This window comes from Canis aureus, chromosome 21 (genome assembly GCF_053574225.1).
Source record: "Canis aureus isolate CA01 chromosome 21, VMU_Caureus_v.1.0, whole genome shotgun sequence".
NCBI classification, from domain to species: Eukaryota; Metazoa; Chordata; class Mammalia; order Carnivora; family Canidae; genus Canis; species Canis aureus.
The window spans coordinates 1,346,844-1,363,077 of NC_135631.1; the positions used below are offsets into that span (position 1 = coordinate 1,346,844).

The window sequence follows — 16,234 nt, forward strand, 5'->3', positions numbered from 1 at the left end:
AAGAGACTGTAAGGACTACAGGATCCGCCCCGCCCTAGTAAGCCCCAGAAAGGTCTCTGTGCGCTGGAAATACTGCCCGAGTGCTGGGGAGTTGGATTTCAGCTGTAGCATCTCAGACCCCCGCTTCACTTTCCTAGGCCGCAGGGTCTGCCCATCCCCACTGCCCCACAACCCTGGGACACGCTGGGGTGCGAGGGTCCGATCAGGTAGCCAAAGCTGACTCGAGGGGAGCTCTGGCTGGGCCGGAGTGGTGGGGACCTCACCTTGCCCCGCGCCTCCTTCAGCTGCTTTTCCGACGCTGCCTGCTTCATGTTGGCTTCCCGCACCATTCTGTGGGCTTCCTGGGAAGCAGGGAGGCTCTGCGTGAGTGATGAGGGGCCAGCGCACCCCACAGACCTGCTCCCCAACCTGTCCCCCAGCCAGCAGGCCTGTACCTCAAACAGGCTGGCCGTCAGCTCCTCCAGCTCCTGTTCCAGCTGCTCCCGCACCTTGGACAGCCGCTCACACTCCTCGTCCTTCAGCTGCAGCTCCTGGGGGTTCGGGGAGAGTGGCTGTCAGCCCCCTGGGGCTCCAGGCCCCCTGACCAGGCTCCACCACGGGGTCCTCTTCCTTGGCCCTGGGCCCCAACCCCCTTCCTCTGTCGCCCTGCAGTTGACGACGCAGTTCCCACTTAGCTTGCGGCGTGATGTTGCAACCCCAGCTGCCTAGAAGGGGCTTTCGGAGAAGTCAAGACTCCTAAAAAATCCTCCAGAGTCACAAGCACTGGTTTCTCCTCTGTGCTCCCTCAGGCCCAGCCCCAGCGTCTGTGCAGGCAGGTGGCCCTGACGGGAGCCTCCAGGTAGGCCCCGAGCCCCAGCACCCCCAGAGCCCCACCTTCTGGGCTTTGTGCAGCTCCTCCTTCAGGAACTCTGAGCCCTTCTCACGGATCTCCATGGAAGAGCTTCGCAGGCGCAACACGTCCAGCTGCGCAGCCGTGGGGCTGTCCTCACCTTGGGCCTCCTCCCCAGCAGGGCTCTCTGCCGGGCCTCCGGGGGACTCCCTGCAGCCCTTCCAGGAGACCGGGACGGTTTCAAGGGGCGGCGGGTGGCCCTCGTCTGGGTGGGGCTGGCTGTGAGGCAAAAAGCAGACACAGGCTGGGGTTCGGAGCCCCAGCGCTGAGCCCAGGACCGGCCCTGAGGACCACGCCTGCCACCGAGGCTGCCCTGGGCCCCTCTGTGAAACAGCAACCCTACCCGCGAGGCTGCCACTGACTTGTCACCAGGGCGGGATGAGCCAACACAGGGTCTCCTTGGGGCAGGGACAGGACTCCTTCATCTGTGCCAACCCCCTCTAGGGCCGGGATCGGCACGCAGCCAGTGCTCGGTCTGTGTTGGTCCACAGATGACGAAATGCGTTGGCTCTCCATTTCTGCAAGGCGGGGGACCATTGCCACGGCTCCACCTCGAGGGTCACCAAGCGGATCTGACGTGCACAAAGCCCCGGCACAGGGGATCCCTGGGTGGCGCAGCGGTTTAGCGCCTGCCTTTGGCCCAGGGCGCGATCCTGGAGACCCGGGATCGAATCCCACGTCGGGCTCCCGGTGCATGGAGCCTGCTTCTCCCTCTGCCTGTGTCTCTGCCTCTATCTATCTATCTATGTATCTATTTATCTATCATAAATAAATAAATAAAATAAAATAAAATAAATTAAAAAAAAAAAAACCCCGGCACACACAAGGCTCATAAAGGAACTGCCTTCTAGGCTATTGTTAATGCAGATTTGATGCAAATCCTACCCCACTCAGGGTGGGCAGGAGGGGAGGGAGGACGCAGCCAGGGCCAGGAGATGGGGCAGGAAGATTCTGTCAAACAGCCCGGACGGGGCCCACTGCCTTCCTGTGCCCTGAACCTGGCGGGGCGCGGTCCTGGCCCTCCACGGGTGGCGCTCGCCGGTTGGCCTCATGACCTCAAACACCCCCCTCTGGGCCTCAGGACCCTCCGCTCCCTGAAGCGGGAGACCCTAGGGGTGGTGCCCCGGCCAGCAGCCTCTGTCCCCGCCTCCCCCCCCCACTGTCCATCCACACACCCCCACACCCACCCCCCCCTTTGCAACAGACCCTGCCGAGGGAGGGAGGCAGGAAGGGAGAGGGCTCAGCCAACAGTGGTTTGTGCCAAGACAGCACCTCTGGACTTGCTCACTCAGCAAAAGCTGGTGGCTCCTGAGCCAGCAGCTTTGGAGCCATTGTGGCTATGCAGAGGGTGAGGGTGAGGGTGAGGGGCTGGGTGGGGGGTGGGGGGGAGTGGAAGGGGCTCAGGGGGGGCCCATATAGTGGGAAGGAAAGACAAGGCCAAGGGGTCACGGGACTCAGGCTTTCTCAGGGAAAAGTGTGAAAAGCAAGACCAGAGAGCAGTCCCCCCTGTCACCAGGACCCTGAGACAGTCACCAAGCTGCCCCTAAGCCTCAGTCTCCCTCCCAGGGAACACAAAGGGACTGGGTGCCCAGGGACCCCAGCAATGAGTCCACTTCCAACCTTTCATGTAGCTCTGTCCCTACACCCAGCCCAGCCTGCTCTCTGCTCTGGAACGGGCCCAGACTGTGGCCTCATGGTTCCTTGGCTGGGTCCTGACCGGCAGGGACCCAGGGCTCTGACAGATGACGTGGGGAAACACATCTATTTCTCCATCTACAGTGTCTATCCAGACAGGGATGCTTCCTAACACCTTCGTGTGTGTGTGGTGGGAGGGGGAGAGGGTCCTCCCTTGGCAAGTGGCTCCTGAGGCTCAAGGAGGGGCTGCGGCAGTGCTACAGTGGCCCTAGACTGGGGTCATCACCCAGTGGACTCACATTGTGCCAGGTGCCGCCTGGCTGCTCTGCTCATGTCCTTCATTTACAGCTCTTGATGTCATTCATGGGACTGTCCCCGTCCTACAGATGAGGGACAGAGTGTCTGAGAGGTGCAAAACTTGTCTAGGCAGCCAGGGCTTCGGTCTAGACCCAAAGCATCCCCCGCCTGGTAGGTGGGGGCTGAGGATGGAATCAGCGCATCTGTCTCCAGATCAAGAGTTGCTGGTCCCAGGCAGACTCGGGAGACTCTTCCTTGGCTGCAGCAGGGAAATCTGACCCAATTCTGGCCCGACTGACTTCTCAGCTTCTGCTCAGGCCCAGAAACTGCCTCCCAGGAGGGCGGGCCAGGCTGGGGGAGCTGTGGCTGAGAGCAGAGGCCAGAGGCAGACGAGGCCAGGTCCACACTGGGCTCTGAGCTGGGTACTTACACACCAGCCCTATGAATGGCACTACAGTTCTCTGAAGCTGCTTCCCACCTGTGGGATGGGAGTAAAAATCTGGAGGAGGAGCTCCTGTGTGGCTCAGATGGCTGAGAGTCTGCCTTGGGCTCAGGTCATGATCTCCAAGTCCTGGGATCCAGCACTGCATCACATCAGGCTCCCAGCTCAGCAGGGGACCAGGGCCGATCCCTCAGGTGAGAGAGGACAGATGGCCCTAGTTGCTCAGGTTTGATAGGGACAGCAGACTCCAACTCAGGAGCTGAATGCTTCAACAGGATGAGCCAGAAACGTGGGCCAAGGATAGGGGTAACCAGCAGGGACAGCATGGGACACAGGGCAGGATCCCAGGTTCTAGACACCCAGCCCTGGTGTCTTTTTCCTCTGTGAGGACATCATCCCAGACATCACCCACGCCCCTGCCTAGGAGAAAAAGACCTCCAGTGCCTCCCACGAGGGCCACCAGTGTGGTCTGGGCCTCCCACTAGAGTGAAAGACACTAACTCTCCTGCTGGTCCCGAGGGTAGGGGCTGGGGTCATGGCTGGACTGTCCCCCATCATTTTCCCAACAGGCTCTCACTTCAGCCCACTTCTGGGAAAGATAGGGCCCAGTTTTGCAGCCAGAGACAACAGGCTCTGCCCCCATCCCCAGCATAAAAGCCCAACTTGAAAATCCTAACGGCAGAAAGCGTGGGTAGAGTAGGACCACCTGGCAGTCACCAACTGCTCAATGCCTGGGCTGGGGGTTCAGGAAAGATGGGCTTGCCCTGTACTGGGAGGGAAGTGGGAATCTGCAGGCCCTCACCTCGCACTTCTGGGCCATGAGGCAACTCAGAAATTTCAGAGGAACGAGGGACCCCAAGCCCCATAGGTCCAGCCAAGCCAGTATCCTCTGTCTTCACACACTTCAGCATCCTGGACCAGGGGCTGGAAAACCTCGAATGGGATGCCCGTGGTGCTGGGGAACTCACTCCTCAGACAAGCCTGGGCTTCCACTTAAGTTCTTCTGCACCACATCCCCTCCCTGCCCCTCAGGCCAGGCCCATGGCCCTCTGCTCGGACCTTCTCAGCCCCCACTTCCTACACAAACAGAGTCCAGAGTTCAGAATGCGCTACAGGGAAGGCCTGTAGCAGGACCCAGGGCCACTGGGAGAGGTTAGGGGCAGGAGACTATAAGAGTCAAGGTCAGAGGAAAGTGGGAGCATCCAACATCCCCCACCTTGAAGCTGGCTCTGCTGCCTAGAGCCCACAGCAGTTTACACAGGAAAGGCCCCAGTGGGTCACTTCCCCAGGAAACACACAACGGGGGGGGGGGGGGGGGGTGGATGCAGCAATGCTCACCCCCCAGTCCTGCCCTGGGAGGCCCAGCACACAAAAATGGCACAAATGAGAATGAGGACCCGCAGATTCTATGGTCCCCAGTCACCCAACAACCCCCACTGGGCCAGGAGGGCCTGACCAGAGGCTACTAGGTCGGACCTACCTCTTCCCATATCCAGCCTGAGCTGCCTGCCATGAGGTCTTTCTGTCCCTCTGACCAGGGCCCAGGTCACTTCTTGGAATCAAAGATCCCTGTGCTAATGCGCACAATGGGTTCATTAAAGAAAAAGGAAGAATGGGAGCCTGGGGGCTATGTTTGAGCGTCTACCTTTGGCTCAGGTCATGACCCCGGGCTTCTGGGATCAGGTCCCACATCGGGCTCCCTGCAGGGAGCCTGCTTCTCCCTCTGCCTGTGTCTCAGCCTCTCTCGGTGTCTCTCATGAATAAATAAATAAAATCTTTTAAAAAAATAAAGAAAAAGGAAGGAACTAGTTAGGGCAGCTCTGAAGCTGGGGGACAGAGAGGCTGGGAGGGCACCTAGGACCACTCACCCTCCGCCCGGGGCTGACAGGGTGGCTGAAGGTGAGCTGGTCTACAGGGCAGTGCCATGGCGCAGGGGTCCCGTTCAGACTCACACCCCTGCACCCACAGGCATTCCAGTAAGCCCCGAGGGTACTGAAGCTGACAGCCAAGTGATTTGTCCTGTCCAGGGGCCACAGGGCAGAGAGGGGCTAAGTCTTCAGCTCCAAACCCTCAAGTACTCCAGTGCCCCAACCTCATGATGCCACGGCAGGCAGATGCTCTCCCCAGCCCCGGTCTAGACAGTGAGGCACCTGATGTTCAGAGAGGTATGACGACCTGACCGGAACACACAGCAAAGAGTGGCAGGGTAGGAACAGAACCCAGAATCGCAGTTTTCTTGTATCATGTGACCTGTCACCCAGAGAAGGATCCAGATGGGAGGAAAAGGGGATGAATGGTGGTTTTGGAGAAGTGAGGCAGGATGCAGATGGGATTTGAGAAGTCTGAGATAGTGCCTGAGACAGTGGCGGTGGTGGTGGGGATGGCGGGTTCCATTCAAGGCTGCTGCATAAGCCAGGCAGGCCCCAGGCTAGGAAGGGGCATGCAGAGGGGACACTGAGGGGGGTATTGTGGCAGGACCAGGAGCTGGAGAGGGTGACGGGGTGGGGGGAGGTAACAAAACTACAGTAATTAACTAACATAATGAGATGGTGCCAATGTTGGGAATAGGAACTGGAAGGGAAGCTTTCAGGGAAAGGCAAAGGGGTGGCTGAGGCATCTGGGGAATGGCATGTCCTATAGGTGGTTGAGGGGAGGCACCCAGCCAGAGGGAGCAGCTGCAGTCTGAGCCTGCACCAGAAGAGGAATAACAGAGGAGCCTAGGGCCAGAGAGCCAGCCTGGAGCAGCCATCACCAGGGTTGGAAGGGAGGGTTCCAGTATGGGACAACAGTGTCATATATGCCACACACAGAAGCAGAGCAGGACCCCCAGGGGTTGGGAGGGGGTGGCGGCAGGTGCATCCAGACAACTCCAGCAAGGGGGACACAGTGTGTGCCTTGCAGAACATGAAACAGGAGGGCAGAGGTCAGGAACAGCCTCAGGAGGGAAGGCAGGGAGGCTGGGACACCTGAAATCAGGTGGACCAGGCCAAGCCAGACTCTCCTCACCACAACCTCAGGGCTGCCAGCCCAGCATCTCCACAGGGAGCCAGCACAAGGCCTGGGAGGGTGGTGGCTCACTCTGTGCTGGTGCGGAGCAGGGCATCCAGGGCCTCACACCCACCTGCTCAGCCCTAGAAGAGTCTCACTCCTCAAAAGTCCAACACATACAGAGTGAGCACCTATGATATGCTAGGCACCCCATCACCCCCAATCTGCCGCATCTGCATGACTGCACAGATTCTAGCAGCAACATCACCGAGCTCCCTTCTGATCACATTCTAAATCTTTTTGCTCCCCCCTTCAAACCCCCCCCCCCAGCGCTATTGGGCACAAATCCTGGGCAGACATGGGGAGAGTCTAGGATAGGCAGGATCCTAATGAGGGTCTGAGCTCCCCACCTGTACAGATTAAGGCGCAGCAGGAGATATATCTCCACCTGCTGAGGGGGCAAGGTAGGTAGTTAGATCAAGGAGGGTTTCCAGAAAGACACAGCTGGGAAAGGTGCACAACTGCTCCCCAGGCAGGTCCACCTTCTTGCCCCTGAAGCCCCCAGGCCATACTTGGGACAAAGTCTGAGCCAACAGACCCCTGTGACTTAGGCCCAACAGGCAGGAGCTCATAAATCCAAGCCCTTTAGGGTAATCACAACCCAGAGCAGTTAACTGACCTCCTCAAGATGACCCAGCCTGTCGGCAGCCTTGGAGTTCCCCAACATCCTGCCTGCTACAAAGACACAGTGCTCCATCTCTGGGAGGGTGGGGAATCTCATTTCATTCCTGAGCAGGCCATCAGAGCCTGGCCCTCCCTAGAGATTGGTACGATTAGTCCCATCTGTCAGACAGGGAAACTGAGACCAGGGGGCTTGCACCAGTGTCATGTGGCCACTTAGTGGCAAAACTCAATTTCTGGCCTTTGCTGATCAAGCCCCAAGTGCCCAGCACTGTCAGCTGCAGACACCCAAGGCTGCTCTCCCCTCTGCCTACCCGGAGGAGGCTTAGTACCCAAGACTATGGACACAGGAAACAATGGGGTGGGGAGCATCCCACTTTGGGGGGAGCTGCCTGTGGGTTCAGAATTCAGGGCTCCTGCTCAAGAAGTCTTGAGAAAAGAGGGCCCACCTGGGCTCCCACAGAGTCCTGCCACTGTCACTCACTCTAGGGGAGCAGCCCTGGGTCCAGTGCACCAGGACCCAGCCATTAACAGCACCATCCCTCACCTACAGATGAGGAAAGAGGCCCTAGAGACACTGATATAGCTCAGCCAGGGCCAATGACCCCTGATGCCAGATTCCTCATAGTCTAGAACGAAAGGTCCGGATATACACCTACCAGACTATCCTGAGCCTGTAGGGGCTGCAAGCCCAAGCAGCTCAGTTAGACTTACATGGACAAGTGTGACCCCAAGCAGGTCCTTTCTGGCTCTTGCTGGGGTCTAGATGAGCTCCTAGGACACTCGGCCCCCAGTGGATCCTGGCAGCTTGGCCTCTGATCCTTCAGTCCCTGCCTCCAATACCCGAGCGGGGGTCCATTAAAATGCAGTGCTCAAGGTAACCCCCAAACTCTACCTCTCACTCTCAGGTGTCCAGCTCCTCCTCCACCCCTCATGCTTTCCATCTGCGTTTATAAATCACCTACTAGGTGCTCTGTACCTGACTAGGCCCTGGAGGTCCAAACATATAGGCAAGAAGTGAGTTATAGGGCGCCTGGGTGGCTCAGTCAGTTAAGCGCCTGCCTTTGGCCCAGGTCATGATCCCAGGGACCTGGGATTGAGCCCCGCAGGGAGCCTGCTTCTCCCTCGCCCTCTGCCCCTCCCCCCACTTGTGCTATCTCCTTATCTGTGTCTCTCAAATAAATCTTTTTTAAAAAACGAAATGAGTTATACTGAGGATCACGTAGGGGTCAGCTTGGCAGCCTGGTTTCTCCAGAAGGCTCTTGGGAATAGGACAGGGAGGTTGGACTGCGGTGGGGGGGGGGGGGGGTCTTCTCCAGGACCCCAAGTCTTTTTGACATTGTCCTTAAAGAGAGCATCTATCTACTGATGACTCCCAGTCCTGTCTGTCTGGCCCTGACCTGGGTACCTCCAGGAAGGGGCACTCTGGGCATGGGTCAGCCCCTGCCCCACACTCCACAACCCTCTCATTTCACCTAGAGACCCAGAGAAGTGAAGCCATACTCTCAAGATCACATAGCAACTCGGTGACTGTTTTGCTTGGGTGCCTCCAGCACATGGAGTCAGAAGTTTCTTCCAGATGGCACTGCCCCTTAAGCACAGTTAGCCCCACGCAGGACTGTGCTAACCCCACCAGGTCCCACACAACCACTTTCTCCCTGAAGTCAGTCTTCTTGAGGGGGAGGGGGTGCGAGAGGGGGGTGTAGAACTTCTCCCAACAACACAGGCTCTGCTTCACCTTTCACCCTTTAAGGATCTCATGCCTCTCCACACCTCACCCCTGCTAGGAGCCCTTTCTCTCGGCACCCCCTGCTGGGGACAAAGCCCCACTACTCCCGAGCATCTCAGCCCATCTCAGCGAGGCTTTGCTAGGGGCCATGGAGTCATGTGGACCTCGCCTGCATCAGCCCCCCTCCAGACCTTCTCTCACTCCCCAGCTCTGGTTGGGAAATAGCCCTGTGCTGGGACCCCCTACTCACCCAGCTGACCCAGTAACTTGCAGGAATACCACGCACCCCACTCTGGCCACATCTTCCAGGACCCGGCCTTTCCAGGCCACTGGGGAAGAGGAAGTGCTTGCTGGAGTCCCGGAGAAGACCACCACCTTCTGCGTGCACAGGGCAGGGGACCCTCACCAGGTTGGCCGGGTACTGGGATGACCCCTGGGGGCCAATGAAACAGTCATGGGGACAGGGGCCGCTACGCTGGGACCCAGGGCTGTGCCCTCCTTCGGACTGCGGCCAAGTCCTGCCCCACGCCTCGGTGCCAGGCCGGAGCCAGGAGCCCCCGATGGAAGTTCAGCAGCTTTGCAGGGACCGCGACAGCGCGCTCCCTCTCCCGCCTGCACCGCTCTCAGGGGTTCCTCCGGCTCGCAGGTCCCCTCCTCCAGGTGCGCACCCGGACTTACTCCCCTGCCCCCCCCCCCCCCCCCCCGCCCGGCTGCCTCTCACCTGCGCTGCGGATGCGCTGGGAGCCGGCGCCGTCACGCCAGGAGGGTCCCCCCCCCCGCCCCGGGGCGTCCTCCCGCCTCCACCGCCGGTTGCCCGCGCGCGCCCGCCCCGAGGCCACGCAGCCCGAGCCGGGAGCGGAGCCGCGATCCTACCCGCTCCACATCCCGGCGCCGCCGCCCGTCAGCGCCCGCCCGCGGCCCCGGGCACCCAGTCCCCCGACCCGGCAGGTCACGTGGCCGAGGGGTGGCCCGAGGACACGTGCCCGGCCCCGCCCTCCGCCGGCCGCGCGCCCCGGGACGGGTGACGGCGGAGCAGGGGAGGAGCCCGCGGGCGGCGCGTCCTGCGGCCCCGCCCCGGAGTCGCCTGGGTCCCCTGCCGCCCCCGCACCCTTCCCCGCCTTTGCCCAGCATCTACGGGGGGGGGGGGGGGATGCACCCCGGGGTGCACCCCCACCACGCACAGCGCACAGCGGTCTGGTTTTAGGTCCTCTGCAAAACCTCTCCCTGCAGCCCAGACCACTCGTCTTCCGGTCCCTCCACCCCTCTGCCTCCGGCCCTGAGCCCGGACTGCGGGCCTCGTCTTCAGCCTGGGGCGGGATCCAAGGAGTTTAGCTCCTTTAACCTTCCGCCAGGGACCGTGGCTCCCACCCTCTGTGTCTAGAGAGGCCTAGGAGGCCAGGAGAAAGAAGGTGCGCCCCTTCCAGATGCTACCAGAACTCAGGACACGACTCTTCCAGGTCCACAGAGCTGGGACCCCAGGCTTGAATTTGTCAGGTCGTCACTGGGGACACGCATTTGTTTCATTCATCCTTTTTTTGTTGTTGTTGGTTCGGTCATCCATTCATCCGTCCCTCCGGAGCACAAACTATGGACCATCAAAAGCCTGGGGACCCAAAGGGAAACTGCACAGACACATGCCCTGTCATCCTGGGGTTCCAATGTGCTAAGGAGGTGGGGGTGGGAGACACTCGCAAGGGCTTCCACTTCCAGGGCCACCCTGGACACACTCTGCTAAGTGCACGTGTCTTTGTCAAAAATGTAAGATGGTCCTGCCTTCCTAGATGAGCATAGCCCATGCCAAGGTGTAGGACTTGGTGAGTGGAGGATAGGCTACATGGATTTCATGCTTTGCTAACTCACTCACTGCACAAGGTGCCAGCAACCTGAGCAGCCCACTGTGACATCCCTTCTGACTTACCAGAATCATTCTGCCCAGACCTCCAATGCCCTTCACTCCACAGGGCAATTGTTTCTCAGACTGTGGTTTCCCAAGGGCAGGGGCCATCTCAGTGCAGTGGGGCTCTCTACCTATCCCAGCCTAGTCCAGGGTCTGGCCCAAAGCAGATGTCATTGTGTTTGACTTGAATCCTATACCATCTAAGTCTTGAGCAACAGCTAGCTTCCTGGCCCTTGCTCTGTTCATTATTTAGGGGAAGGGGAGAAGAAAAGGAGCTCAGGACAGGGCCCTCACCCTCCAAGACTTCACAAGCCGGGGCAGGAGATAAGATTGGTCCAAGTCATGGTAACCCAGACTGGTGGGAGATAAGGCATGGAGGGGGTGTCAGCCCAGGCGAAGGCCCCAGAGGAAGAGTCCTTAGCAGGATAGGGGAGGGCCAGTGGGCTGTGGGAGGCCCTTAAGTGAGGCCTCCAAGGACAAATGTGGGGTCACCACTCTGGGAATGCTGTCATCCCAGTTACTACCTAAAAATATCACATCATCTATACATCCAGTGACCTTCAATTCCCAGGCCTCACTAGCTCCTCCCACAGCCCAGTGAGCTCTACTCAGCTGAGAAGGATGGGCTCAGAGAAGTTCAGGAACTCACCCCATGTCACACAGCCAGGGGCGGTGAGGCTGTGACCCCTCCTTACACTAATTTTCTAAATAGCCCAGAAACTAGAGAACTCACTTGAAGCTGCAGCAGTATGCTGTCAGGCAAAAAGGGAAGCTTCCTAGGGGCCTGGCCAACAGGTGGGGAGGGAGAAGTAAAAGGTCAAGGCCTCAAACCATGGTCCTACTCCACCCTCCCCATATTCCCCCTCCCCACCTGACAGCCTTGACCACAGAGCCTTGGCTGGAGGCAGATGAGGAACAGGAAACTGCCAGCCTGGATGACCCGGGCCCCAATTCTGACTTCAGTCTCTCCTCGGCTAACCGTATGACTCAGGGTATTTGTCTTGCCATCTCTCATCCTCAGACTCTGTGTCTGTACCACACCAAGTTAGACAACAGGGTCACTCCTCAACACTGACCTTGTAGGAGGCTCATCAAATTCCTCAGAGTTCTCTGTCCGTCCCCTGTCCCAAGCCTGGCTTCTTCCTCCCTCCTCCCCCAATGTCTCTCCAGAGTGGCAAGACTCCCCGCCTGCCAACCCCTCCTCTGTGCCCCAGGTCACTGGCTCACCTGTCTGTGTCCCAGGGCTCCTCTTCCAAGTTACCCTCTGGTGCGGGGCCCAGAACCGATGGGGCGTAGCGGACAGCCCCTGAGCTCAGTGCCAGGAACACGGGGCATGATCCTCGGGCAGGGCACCTGCTGTGCTCCTTGGGGTCATCCATGCTGGGACCAGCCCAAGGGTCCCTCTGGAGACCGCCAGGCAGGCAGGTGGCAGAAGCCTTCTCCCCGACCCTGCGCAGAGCCTCACGCTAACCTTTGCTATCTCTGAGGAGCAGCAGTCTGGGAGAAAGGCCCCTCCCAGCAAGCCTCTATCTCCTGAAGCCCCATAATTATTAACTCCTATGGCTCAGCGGGCAGCAGAAGGTGCTGGGGCCCTTCTCCCTGGGTGCCCGGCCAGGGAAGGTGAGACTCCCTGAGGGGTTGTGGGAGCTTTCGTCCACATGCCCGAGACCCCCAGCTTCCACGAGGCCCGAAGGAGGAACTGCCTGTCCCCTGCCTGGCCAGGTTGGCCGGTTGGAAAGATCCAGCACAGACACTATCACTAGCTGGTTGTGTGGCTTTGGGCGAGCACCTCTGCCTGCTCCAGGCCCCATCCTTGGCCTCAATAACCCCTTAAAGCTTGTAACCACCAATAAAAAGGCACAATTCAGTGTAGCAGTTAAGAACACAGGCCCGGAGTCACATGGGCTGGATTCTACCCCACTCCAGACTATGAGCCTTCGGGCATGTCACTCTCTCTGTGACTCAGTTTCCCAACTATAATAAGGAAATCTCACCCTCTAAGGCACACCAGGCCAGCTGCCACTGCCCAGACATGCCCTACACCACGCCTTTCCTCACACAAGGCCCTCTGCGCATGTCCTACCCTCTGCAGATAAATCTTTTTTGTTTATACCACCCCTTCGCCAGGAAGCCTTCTCCCCTGAGGACTGTTTTCCCCCCATAGCACAGGGGTGAAGGCCTCAGGCACATATCCACCTGCGTCATGACGGAGTAGACCTATTTGACACCCCCACAAGAACTGAGTGACCCTGTGTGCGGAGGCTGGCCCACACTGACCTCCAAATCCTCAGCACCCCCTTATCTGGGACGTGGTCAGCATCAGTCCACCGGGATGGTTTGAACGTTCCACCCTGCTTCATTTGGCTTGAAAACTCATCCTAGCTCTGCTGGTCTATGGCTGTGTGACCTGAGGCAAGTCCCTTCACTTCCCTGGGACTCAGTTTCCTCATCTGTAAAAGGGGACCAACTGTCTTCAATGAAGTTGTACTGGGGAAGGGTCTGCCACGCTTGACATGAGTGTTCTCTGGCTTTCTCCCTCCCTTTCCCTCTTCTTTCCTGTCAGCCTCCGACCTCCCGAGGGGGGGAGAAGCTGCCAGTTCCTGCAGAGCAGTCACACCCCCGCCAGCCTTACCCTGCGGATAACAATATCTCCCACTCAGGCTCCGGGCTTCCAAGCTCTCAGCCTAATGCAAACCAGATGCTGGCCTTGCCTTTCCTGGCAGAGAATTTTTCATGGCCAGCTCCCACCCCCTTCCTGTTTTTGCTCCTCACTGATACCCTGCGAAATTCTCTTGCCATGCCCCCACCTTCCCCTGCAGGGCAACACCCCCCCCACCTGGAAACAATTGATGGAAAACAGGAAGTATGAAAGAGGGGAGGGTCGCCCCATCACCCCACGACCTGGCAGGAGGGGAAGGAGCTCAGCGCAGCTGCTCACAAAGCTGCTCACAAAGCGAATGAAAGCTAGTTCCCCACTGCCAAGCACCAGTCCGCCCCTGGGGGGTGGAGTGGAGAGGAAACTGAGTCAGAGCTGTCCTGGGGAGTGTCTAGAAAAAAAAAAAAAAGCTACTTTCTGGACATTTAGGCAGAGCCAGAACTTCACCGGGAGCTAGTAGGGCTGTGGCAGCGGCTGTGACTTAAAAAAATCAGAGCCAGAAGAGACCCAAGCCCCGTCCTCCCGGGGTCACCTGTGAGTCAGAGCCAAGAGACACTCAGGCCTGGGACTGCTTGCCAGTAAAAGCGGCTCGACGAAGTCACTGAAGTCACTTCCCGGGCTTGCTACCTCCTCGGCATTCCCGGCGCCCTTCCCCCACCGGCCAGGCGGTCACAGTCACGAGGATGCTCACAAGGCGCCGCCGCAGTACCTGGCCCGGCAGACCTGCATCCTCCCGCCAGGGGCCGTGCACTGGGGACCGCGGCCGGGGCGAGCCCAGGAGTGTGCCCGTTGGGGCCTGCCTTTACCAACTCAGCCCCTTGAACTCCTGCGGGGCCCTCCGCAGACTCCACAGCCCCCTGAAAGCAACAGCACAGGGGCTCCCTGGGGGCTGGGCTCTGGCCGCCCCTCCCTCTGCCAGCTGTGCAGAATGTTTGGACAACTGGATGGAATGTTTTGCAACTACAGCCCTCCCAGGATCCCTGAGCTCAGGTTTCAAGAGGGGAGGGAGAGGATGCTGGCTCCAGGGGGAGGGAAGGAGACCCAAGAGGTCAAAGGTGAGTCTGGAGCCCACCTCCCCACTCCCCACCGGACTCCCAGCCCACCCCGGGCCTGAGGGAGGCCACTGGCCACCCAGCCCCCAGTGTGGTGGAGAGATGGAGTCAGGCTCAGGCCCCTGGGAGAACAGGACAGAGGGAAGAGGCAGACAAATGGTGTCAGAGATCTGGGGAGGCCAACTTGGTGAAGTCAGGCTCTGTAGACAGTCTGGGCTCAGGGAGGGGCAGGGCCCAGGACAGCACTTTGAGAACGTCATTGAGATTGCTAAGATTCTGTAACAGAGATGGGTCCATCTCCTACCATCTCCGTTTCACAGATAGAACTCTTGGGGTCCAGAGGGAGTAGGAGATCACCCTCAGTGAAGCGGCATGATGGGTGCAGAGCTGGGCTAGAATCCAGGGCTCCAGATCCTAAGCTCGCTTTTCTCATTATTCAGGCTGTTCCTACCCTCACCTCCAGCCCCAGGGACACATGCACCCCAGCCAGTGAATTACCATCCTTGCTCTTCCGCAGAAGACACAGACAAAATAACCTATGTAAGTTGAGTAGTCCATGTTCACAAAGAGAATGCACAAACGCTAAGCTCACTGCCAGCCTCTGAGAGCATTAACCTACTTGTGGGCAAGAGGTGGAGACCCCAAGAGCCAGGATTCTGGCACCATCTCTGACTCTAGGGCTAGAGCTCTCCCAGATTCCCCAACACAGCCGCTCAGGCTTCCCAGAGCCCCTTGACTAAAGTTGAGAAGACACATGAGTTCTAGAACCAACTATTTGGAAGAGAGTTGAAGCCTCAGTTTACCCACCTTAAAATTGGATTGTCTTTGCTCTACTTGACCCACCACTATATTGTGGCTGCTGAAGGCAAGGAGTGGAAGGTTCCAGTGGAGCCCTTGGGAGACTTAAATATTTCCTAGAAATAAAGCCCTTGGAGCTCATGTGAAGAAAGGAGGGAGGGGATTCCTTTGAGCCCAGAAGGCTGTAGGAGTCTCATCAAGGTGCCTGGGGGCCTGGGCTGGATTCCTTGAGGTGGAACCTGTTTGGCCATTCCCAGGTCCTGAGGAGGATATTTTACCCACCCAAGGTTTAGCCAGCCAAACCTTCAGAGTCAGATATGAACTAGAGGAGGGTGGGTCTGTCCCCACCCCACAGCTGGTGACTCCCTTCCAAAATGGCAGGAAATGGAGGAAGGATCTTTAAGTTTACTTGTTTTTTTTTTGTTTTTTTTTTTTAGTAATCTGTACACCTATCATGGGGCTCAAACTCATAACCAAGACTGCATGCTCCTCTACTGAGCTAGCCAGGCACTCCTGTGCTAGGATCTCTACCTTTGATCCATTTAGTTCACTCTCAAACCACCTGATGTGATGGTTCTTCATTCCTTTCAGTTCCTATTTTAATGATGAAAGAATGAAGACTAGGAAAAGGGGAAGGGATTTGGCAACAGGGAACAAGTAAGGAATTAGGATTTTAATCCACACTGACCCCAAAAGCTCGTGTTATTATCCCTTCACCATTCACCCTCTCAAAGGGTAAGGTGAGGCTGTTTTTTTGTTTTTGTTTTTGTTTTTTAGAAAAGAGAGCTTGAAGACTAAGCAGGATTTAAATATATAGAATGGAGGATGGGCATTCTATGCCCAGGAACACGAGAAACAAAGCAGGGACAGAGCAGGACACAGAAACAGAAGCAAATGCTTCGCTTTGGCTGGAGCTTAAGCTGATTTGGGGAACACTAGAGAAAAGACTGGACAGGCATGCTCGGGATGAATCATGAAGAGAATTAGTGGCCTAGTTAAAGAGTTTGGACTTTATTCCAAAGGCTCCAAGGAGACAGTTAAACATTTTTGAGCAGAAGGGTGACGTGATCAAAACCCTGCTAAGAGAAGATTAAATTGACAGCAGTGTGCATAGAAAATAGAAATGAACACTTATCAAATATCCAGAGAGGTAAAGGGTTTCTAAACTTA

At 57.9% G+C, this 16,234-nt stretch overlaps 1 protein-coding gene across 20 annotated transcripts in view; it reads right to left on the reverse strand.

Annotated features, from left to right (window-relative positions):
* RAB3IL1 (RAB3A interacting protein like 1) overlaps window positions 1-16,234 on the reverse strand; it is a 44,415-nt gene that overhangs the window by 9,871 nt on the left and 18,310 nt on the right. For 3 of the 20 annotated variants that reach the window (XM_077861965.1, XM_077861956.1, XM_077861952.1), the window contains exons 1-4: window positions 1,233-1,626; window positions 874-1,108; window positions 435-530; window positions 264-341 (exon numbers count right to left, since the gene is read on the reverse strand). In XM_077861965.1, coding sequence (XP_077718091.1) covers window positions 264-341; window positions 435-530; window positions 874-1,108; window positions 1,233-1,585 — 762 coding nt within the window. In that variant the 5' untranslated portion in view covers window positions 1,586-1,626. The other 17 variants (XM_077861972.1, XM_077861955.1, XM_077861970.1 and 14 more) reach the window with 14 other exon arrangements.